At 38.8% G+C, this 9,200-nt stretch overlaps 1 protein-coding gene across 2 annotated transcripts in view; it reads right to left on the bottom strand.

The window, feature by feature from the left end:
- The window catches only part of LOC106869320 (EVI5-like protein), a 301,815-nt gene that overhangs the window by 204,622 nt on the left and 87,993 nt on the right, over positions 1–9,200 (bottom strand). Inside the window, exon 1 of one of the 2 annotated variants that reach the window (XM_014915018.2) lies at positions 4,050–4,558. The exons of the other annotated variant lie outside the window; for it this stretch is intronic. Within the exon in view, the coding sequence (XP_014770504.1) occupies positions 4,050–4,092 (43 nt within the window). The 5' untranslated portion in view covers positions 4,093–4,558. Of the gene's footprint in view, positions 1–4,049; positions 4,559–9,200 lie in introns of those variants that run through there. 2 annotated transcript variants of the gene reach the window in all.

Genomic DNA, 9,200 nt, shown 5'->3' with positions numbered 1-9,200 from the left:
TCCATCACTTAACAACCGATGCTGGTGTGTTTATGTCCCTGTAACTTAGTGGTTCAGCAAAAGTGACCGATAGAATTATGGTGTGAGGGGCAAATGAAACTGATAGAATAAGTACTAGGCTTACAAAGAATAAGTGCTGGGTCGATTTGCTCGACTAAAGGCGGTGCTCCAGCATGGCCACAGTTAAATGACTGAAACAAATAAAAGAATAAAAGAAAACATATACACATATTGGATTAAATCAGATTGCTTATGTCCAGTTCACTGCAGGACAAAGGCCTCAGCATATCCCCTGCACCAACTGCAACTGGTTTGATGAGCCTACTCTACCACATCGGCTTGACATGGCTTAGCAGAGAAGTGCAGGATTTTATACTCTTATCCAGGAGTATTTTTAAGTTGATTACGTCAACTCCAGTACTCAACTGGAACTTATTCTATTGACCCTGAAAGGCCAGGTTGACTTGGTGGAATTTGAACTCAGAACATAAGGATGGACGAAATACCACTAAGTGTTTCACCTGGTGTGCTTATGATTCTGTCAGCTTGCCTTAAGAGTGTGTGTGTGTGTGTGTGTGTGTGTGTGTGTGTGTGCGTGTGCGTGCGTGTGTGGCAAGCTTCTACATAGTTTCCATCTTCTAAATTCATTCAAGGCACTGATCAATCCAGAGATATAGTAGAAGACACTTGCACAAAGTCCTGGCTTGTGGGACAGAACCCAAGATCATATGGCTGCAGAGCAAACTTCTTAACCACACAGCCATGTCTGCACCTATATATCTTTAAGTTTTGGAATTATAATTCTGCTATGCTTGGTACAGTCTTTGTAGTTGATAAAATAAGTATCAGTAATATTGCTATTTTATCAATTTCAAAGACAGGGTCAATCATTACCAGTGAAGGTGCATGGCTCAGTGGTTAGAGCATCAGGCTCACAATCATGAGGTAGTGAGTTCCATTCCTGGACCAGGCTGTGTGCTGTGTTCTTGAGCAAGACACTTTATTTCACGCTGCCCCAGTTCACTCAGCTGCAGAAACGAGTTGCAATGTCACTGGATAACATTGGTAGTATGAATGGGTGACTGCTGGTTTACAATAAACAACCTTGCCCAGGCCAGTGCCTTGGTGGGTTACTCTCTAGGTGCAATCCCATGGTCATTCATGACCGAAGGGGGTCTTTTTTCTTTCAATATTACTAAGCTCAATTCAGTCTCTATGAAATTCGTCTAGTGTCTGCTCAAGACATTGATATTGCCTTCTTCTCATGTCTGCGTGATAAATCAGAATTAATTACTTGAGTTTTCATCCAGTCATGAGCAATTAGCTTTACTGGTACCTATTTCTGTTAGTTAAAAGGTAAATGGCTTTCAGTTGGCTTTGAAGATGAGTACACATCATCATCATGCTTTCGTTGACAAGACAAAATTTGTTCAGGCAGATTTCCCCAAAGTCAGATGCCTTTCCTGTTGCTAATCTTCACCTGTCTCCAAGCAAGGAAATATTTCCCATGGTTAGACACTTTCCACAAAAGACTGGAAGCAAACAACATCACTTGTATGATGGTGATGTTCATTTATAATCATGTGATATCAAGACAAAGGCACACACACAAGCTACTTTTAGTTTCTGCCCACCAAATCCACTCACAAGGCTTTGGGTGGCTCAAAGTTAAACTAGAAGACATTTGCTCAAGGTCTCACACAATAAAACTAAACACAAGAACATAACCACGCTTGTGCTTATTCCTGTTGCTTCATCAACTGAACTATCTCCTCATTGAATTATGGTGTAATGGGTAAGTATCCCATAGATATTTGTACCCTTAATGTAATCCTCAAGTAGAATCGGCAAGATACAGTATGACAAGATCCATTTGATAGGTTCCCATTGAGATTTCTGTCTACACAATTTCTTTTAAGAGGTGTGGGAAATTTGACTGCTATTTCTAGCAAGTTGCACTCAGACATGTAGAAGCTCCTTCATCACAAAGTGTGGTGTTGCAATAAGTTTTGAAATTTTAAAGATTTGCATAAATTACTTCTCCTAAATGAATCACTCATCAATGAAATAGGACATTAACTACAGGATTATGAGAGTACAGGATGACTAGCAGACAGAAAGAGGATACAAGTGTGTGTTTTGTCACTGGCACTGCAATAAGTGCATGGCTAAAAGGATTTAGTTTTCAATGGACCACTCCATCTATGACTGCATGTTGATAATTCACTACCGTTCTCAATAACAGGTTTGTAAAATTACAAAGTGATTTGATGGTTTGTGATGTGAAACTTCATCTGAGACAGTCCATGTTATTAAAAGAGACTGTCTTCTTATCCAAGAATTACAATATGTTTATGAACCCACAACATATAAAGAGTGAGAGAGAGAGGCAGTTCCTTATGAATTTCCTCAGGAAATATTTTCACAAGCATTGTCTCATCTCAGTACTAAACACTTTGCCTTCTTCTAATCTAGATAGGATGAAGCTTTTCTAAATAATATCCGGCAGTGATTTATTTTTTTAACATTACAAATAATTTGCTAGTTAGTATAGGAGGCTGTACACAACAACATTTTAAATCAAAATTTTGCAGTCAGTAGTTCAATACTTCAGCCATGCGATTCAGTTGAATGTATTGTCCTAATCACTATTAACCAGCAATAACAACATTAATAACCCTTTTTACTATAGGCACAACAACATTAATAATGATTTCTAATTTAGGCACAAAACAAACAATTTTGAGGGGAGGGGTTACTCCAGTACCTGACTGGAACTTTATTTTACTGACCCTGAAAGGATAAAAGGCAAAGTTAACCTTGACGGTTCTAATTTAGGTACAAAGCTAGTAATTTGGAGAGGAAGGGCTTAGTTGATTACATGGATTCTGTATTTTAATTTATCCATCCTGGAAGGATAAAGGGCAAAGCTGACCTCAGCAGGATTTGAACACAGAAAGTAAAAAGTCTGAACAAATACTGTGCATACATATTTATATATCCAGACATATCTATTCAAGGGAACCTGGTTTATAGCAGTTTTTGTTAGTCACTTTAGAGAAGCTGTTAATGTGTTGAGAAAGGCACACGGGGACGAGGTGGTGGTGGGAATCACATTCTTGTTTCACTTCTTTTCCCCTCCCTTACATAACTATACGGTCCAAAAGGGGGTGGGACTATATAAGAAATTATATATGTTATATTTCTAAGATCATATACCATTGGGTTCAATTTTCTCCTTAATTGTTTCTGAAGAGTTTACTCAATTATCTTAAGGCATCTCTTCCTGAAAAGAGAATCGATCCTCTGTCTTAAGAAGAGTCGCGTGTGTGTGTGTGTTTTATTGGCACAAAAATATTATTCCGTATAGGTTTATAGCAAGAGTGAAGTGTAAATTAACGTGTGTATGAATACTCTCTCTCACCCTCTCTTATATACAGAGTTACACTAATTCATTTTGGTTAAATAACATATCTTAAATTATATTATGTAAAACAAAATGTGATACTGATAAGACGAGATATATGAATAGAGAGCAATGGAGCAGAAATATTTAGACTCTCCAAGGTTGATAAGAAAACATTCGAAAAATACGTTAAAAGGGGCTCAGTAATTAGGGAATATAAGAATGAGTGGGGAGGTGGATGGATGAATGATCGGATAGATCTGTTGTACACAGAGAAATAGACAGAAGAGAGTCAATGATAAAAGCTAGATAAGTATAGAATATCTGTGGGTGATAGCGTGTTTATAGACTCGTAAATATTGTTTTAGTGGACAGAACCACCGTTGATTGCATAAGTAGCTTAAAAGAAAATTTAAGGAAAAAACTGAAAAATTATAGTTGCACAAACCGAAGACCCGTTAAGCCAGAGCCTTTTTTTTTCTTTTCTGCTAAAGTTATTGATGTCCAGAGAATTCATTTTTTTCCTTCTTTTTTTTTAATTCCAGTACAAAATCGAATCCTGTAGTAATGGGGTCCCAGATTCGAAGTACTTGGGGCTTACCCTGCCCCTACAATACAATACGGCGTAATAATTTGATCTTACCTGTTGCGTAAGGCATTTTGGAAGCAGAAGATACGATAAGCATTATGTTGCCTGCTGTTCAATTCGGTCGACTGATTCTGGTGTAAGAAGTAAAACATTTAGCAGCAAATGCTTTGCTTTCTGGTTTTCACAGTATTAAGTACACGCAAAAAAAAAGAACTGCACTGGGAGTAGTAGTTGAAGTAGTAACAAACAGTAGTTACAATGGTTCCAATGTGTGAAGAAAGAGATCGATAAACTGGAATAACAAAATATATATCAGTAAACCCAGCCGAGCAACCACCCTGCACATATTAGAAGGAGTCCTGCGTGTGTACTGTTTGTATTACTTGAGGTAATTAAAAGGTAAGAAGGCGAGGGTGAACTTGAACTTGTCACAAACACATTGTTGTAGTTGTTAGTGATGGTGGCGGAGTTATTATTTAGTACACTTTTATTGTTGCTTGATTGGTCGGATGGTGGCCGTATTTGTGTGTTTGTTGACGTTTTCACACGATAGAGTTGTTAGAGATATATAGCGCAATGGAACGAGGAAATTATGAAGTCAGAAGCAAGATAATGCGGGGAGAAGGGAGAGCTGAAGGAGAAGTGAAGGAGTGGTGTGAGAAAGAAGAGGAAAAGAAAAAAGAAAGAAAGACACACGTATTAGCGTATACACAATTACTTATGCATATCTTAACAGTGACAACACCGGGATGTGAAGGCAGAGAGAAAGAGAAAGAAAGCTAGAGAGATAGCAAATGGGTGAGCGAGAGAGATTTTATGTGATTGGGTCAATAATCCTCGTGGAAATGCCGAGACAATTGTATAGCAATTTGTGTGTTGAGGAGGACTGCAGTAAATAGCGTGTAAACAATGTGTGAATGCATGCATCTACGTGTGTGTGTGTGTATTATATGTATGAATCCGTCGCGGGAGAAAGAAGCCGGCAAATGGTTATAACACGGAGAGGAGGTACAGTAAATATTGTTAAAGTGCAGTGGGAGAGAGAGAGAGAGAGAGAAAGTAAATATGGCTTGTTGTTCTCTATGTCAAATCTCACTGAGTTGACAGAAACCTATGATCACTGGCATTTCAATCGTGACCATTCCGTCCTCTCGTACCTCTACGACACCAACCATGGAAAATCTCTTTCAACTACGCACACGCGCTCTCTTTCTCTAAACGTGTCCTTCCTTCATAATGAGACGATGGTATGACATTTGAGAGTAATTTGACTGCTACTTTTACCAGCCTAGAAAGAAGTACTGTAACTGAGGTGAGTGTAGCAGGGCAAAGTAACTACAGTGACAGCTTGAAGTGGGGGTTAGGGTCGATTGATGGACGCCAGGTGCAACTATCTTTTGTTTTAGTCATTTAACTGCAGCCATGCTGGGGCTACCGGCTTGAAGGGTTTTAGTCGAACAAATCAACACCAGGACTTATTTTTATCTAAGCTTCGTACATCGTCATTTTTGTCTAACCGCTGAGTTTCAGGGACGTAAACATACCAACACCGGTTACCAAGCGGTGGTAGGAGGACACACACACACACATATATATACACGGCGGGCTTCTTTCCGTTTCCGTCTGCCAAATCCACTCAAAATGTTTTACAGTAGAAGACACTTGTGCAAGGTGCCACGCAGTCGGACAGAACTTGGAACACAGCCAGACCTGCGCCTATTGTTATTTAGCCCTAAAAAGCTGACTTACGATCGATGTGTTCTAGCCGTAACCATCACATCTTTTTGTATATCTAAGATTACATTGTCCAATGTGTTCTTTTTTTCTTATACAGTAGGGGTATAATTTGAGAGATTTGGCTGCTATTGTTAACAGGTCGAGCGGCTGTATAGAGAGGTTCCTATACAATGTTACTGAGATGTGCGAGGTGAAAGATTACAGGAACAAATGCTGTTACAGAATATTGTATTATAATCTCATAAATAAACGGGAGCCACAGGAATGTTACAAAGTAAAACAGAAACAAGCTTTACAGTGCAGTATACAGAGAGAAAATGCAGTGTTTATTATTTCTGTATACTGAGCAGAAAGAGAAAGAGAGCTAAGTGCTGTAAGTATTAGGAAAGCGGGGAGTGAGAGCTAAATGTTATAAGTGTAAGTAGTGTGTGTGTGTGTGTGTGTGTGTGTGAGAGAGAGAGAGAAGTTTCGCCTAGTGTTGTTGCAGTGTAACATATAGGAAAAGATATTGCAAGGTGTTGTTGCAGTGTAGAATGTATGCACTGAGAAGGATAAGACAAAGTGAGAAAGACAACAAATGTTTTGAGTGTGTGGGAGTTGGGGCGTCTAAGTGTCGATAGAGAGTATGCGAAGTGGTGAGACAGCGAAAAGTTGTTATTGTTTGATGAAGATAGAAACAGCATATGAGTTGTGTGTGTGTGTGCGTGTAACAGTATGTGGGTATATGTAATATGCTAATACGCGTTGCAGTGTATGTATGTATGTATAAAAGTGTGCCTATGTGCTTAAATATTATAATCAATATGTATTCGGTAAAGATTGCAGAGGAGAAAAGAAGAGGTGGTCGTAGTGGTTATTCCATTGTCTTTGTCTTTGTAGGTTCTGAGTCACTATCAAAACTGTGAGAATGCTAAGAACTGGTGGTGGTGGTGGTGGTGGCAAAGGTGAGAAGAACAATGAATGACAATGGTGTGAAATATTTATCTAGCAAGACAAGCTGCTTCACTGGTTCCGACACTAAATACAGACTATCCCGGAGTGGTTCCTAAATATTCTAGGATGGCATTCTAATACAATAACGTATACATACATTCACACATGCTTATTACACATACACACACACACGTTTATTACGTATATACGTACATATATGCTTATTACATTCGTTCAGACATACATACATACATACATGCCTCTTAGATACATATAGGTATAAATACATACTTACTACATGCATTCACACATACATACAACCACCGTACATCGCACCTATTACAAACATCTCTTCTTGGCGCTTTTACCGATCTCCTGTGTTTTGCGAGTATACTCCTTTATGCATTCGTTTCCATCTAGATGTTACTCTCTTTTACTTGTTTCAGTCATTTGACTGCGGCCATGCTGGAGCACCGCCTTTAGTCAAGCAAATCGACCCCAGGACTTATTCTTTGTAAGCCTAGTACTTATTCTATCGGTCTCTTTTGCCGAACCGCTAAGTTACGGGGACGTAAACACACCAGCATCGGTTGTCAAGCGATGTTGGGGGGACAAACACAGACACACAAACATATACACATACACACATACATATATACATAGACATATATACGACAGGCTTCTTTCAGTTTCCGTCTACCAAATCCACTCAAGGCTTTGGTCGGCCCGAGGCTATAGTAGAAGACATTTGCCCAAGGTGCCACACAGTGGGACTGAACCCGGAACCATGTAGTTGGTAAGCATGCTACTTACCACACAGCCACTCCTACGCCATGTTGTTTAAATATATTTTATAATCTGACCCGATACCTGTTGTTTGCCTGTCTGTCCTTTTATTCTATACATACATACATATATACATACATACACAAAAATATACACAAATCCTAGATATACTAGGTTCTTAGGTTCTTCAAAGAAAGACCAAAAGTAACTGACATGGATTTTCCAAATCCAGTCTATTAGTGGCTCAGTGAAGATTTGTAAGACATTCCCCAAAATTCTTCACCTGAGATTCTTTAGGTGAACAGAGGCACACACTTTAGTGTGTGCTTTGACAGCTCAACCAACACACAAACTCAACCTCATATTTACAAATACCAGGAACTCTCTTAACTCAAAAAGTTTTGTCACTTTGATAGCGACTAGCTTGAACTCTCTTATGAAAAACTTAAATAAAGCTCTTACATTTTGGCATTTTTCTTTGTCAAACAAGCAGAAGTAGTGTCAAAGAACTTTTTCAAAGTCTCCAAATGTCTGCAAGGGAATGGACAGAGCTCAGAGTACCCAGGATCCAGGTGGTGATGCAGATAAATCAGACTATGGATTAAAAGGCCCAATACATAATATATGCATGCTTACGTATGTCCTCCGATTTGTCTGGAAAAGCAGTAACTTGGATTAAGAATTGACTCAACGTGTGATGACCAATACATGTGTCAACACAGAATTCAAATGTAACATGATGATGATGCATACATGTTTATATTACACACACACACACATACACATACAGAGGCATGTATGCATACATATACTTATGAAATATTCATCTCTTGTAATGTCATCAGTCTATATCACATTGTCTGCCAACATAATCTTATTCCTTTTCATTCACACATCCTGAACATCTATCATCTCAGTCATATTGCCTCAAATATTTGTATTTATTTCAGAATACTGAGAACTATTTCTCATTCCACTATCACACATCTCTTTCATCACTATTGTTCATGCTTCTATCACTCATACTTCTTTACTCTCTAATGAGGTAGACAAGTGAGCAGAGATCACTTTAGTTGTGACAAGGACATGGCTCTCTCTCTCTCTCTCTCTCTAATTCTGGCATCATGTAAAATGCATTCCATACACTTTGTAAAGTAACTGGTACACTGGTTGGTTATGACAATGAGAGTTCCAGTTGATCCAATCAATGGAACAGCCTGCTCATGAAATTAACGTGCAAGTGGATGAGCACTCCATAGACACGCGTACCCTTAACATAGTTCTCAAGGTGATTCTGCATGACAGAGTGTGACAAGACTGGTCCTTTGAATTACAGGTACAACTCATTTTTGCCAGATGAATGGACTGGAGCAATGTGAAATAAAGTGTATTGCTCGAGGACACAATGTGCCACCAGGAATTGAACTCACAACCTTATGATTGTGAACTGAATACCCTAACCATTAAGCCACACATTTTCATACTTTGTAAAGTATGATGCTATGAGAACTCTTTAGTCTTATTGACAACATGACAATTCTTTAGTGATAGTGGTTTGAAAACAGAACCTTGTACACTCTGTAAAGCAGTTAGTGTTAGGAAAGGCATCCAGCCATACAAACCAAACCAAATTGGAGAACAAGAGAACAGAGCCCCCCATCCATTCTGGCCCATCCAGATGAGCAGATCAGTTCAACCCATGCCCACATGGACAGCATATATAAAATGATGATGATCATCATATCATAT

Source organism: Octopus bimaculoides, chromosome 1, assembly GCF_001194135.2.
Source record: "Octopus bimaculoides isolate UCB-OBI-ISO-001 chromosome 1, ASM119413v2, whole genome shotgun sequence".
NCBI classification, from domain to species: domain Eukaryota; kingdom Metazoa; phylum Mollusca; class Cephalopoda; order Octopoda; family Octopodidae; genus Octopus; species Octopus bimaculoides.
The sequence above is the reverse complement of the archived record's forward strand: the minus strand, read 5'-3'. Positions and strand labels throughout refer to the sequence as shown.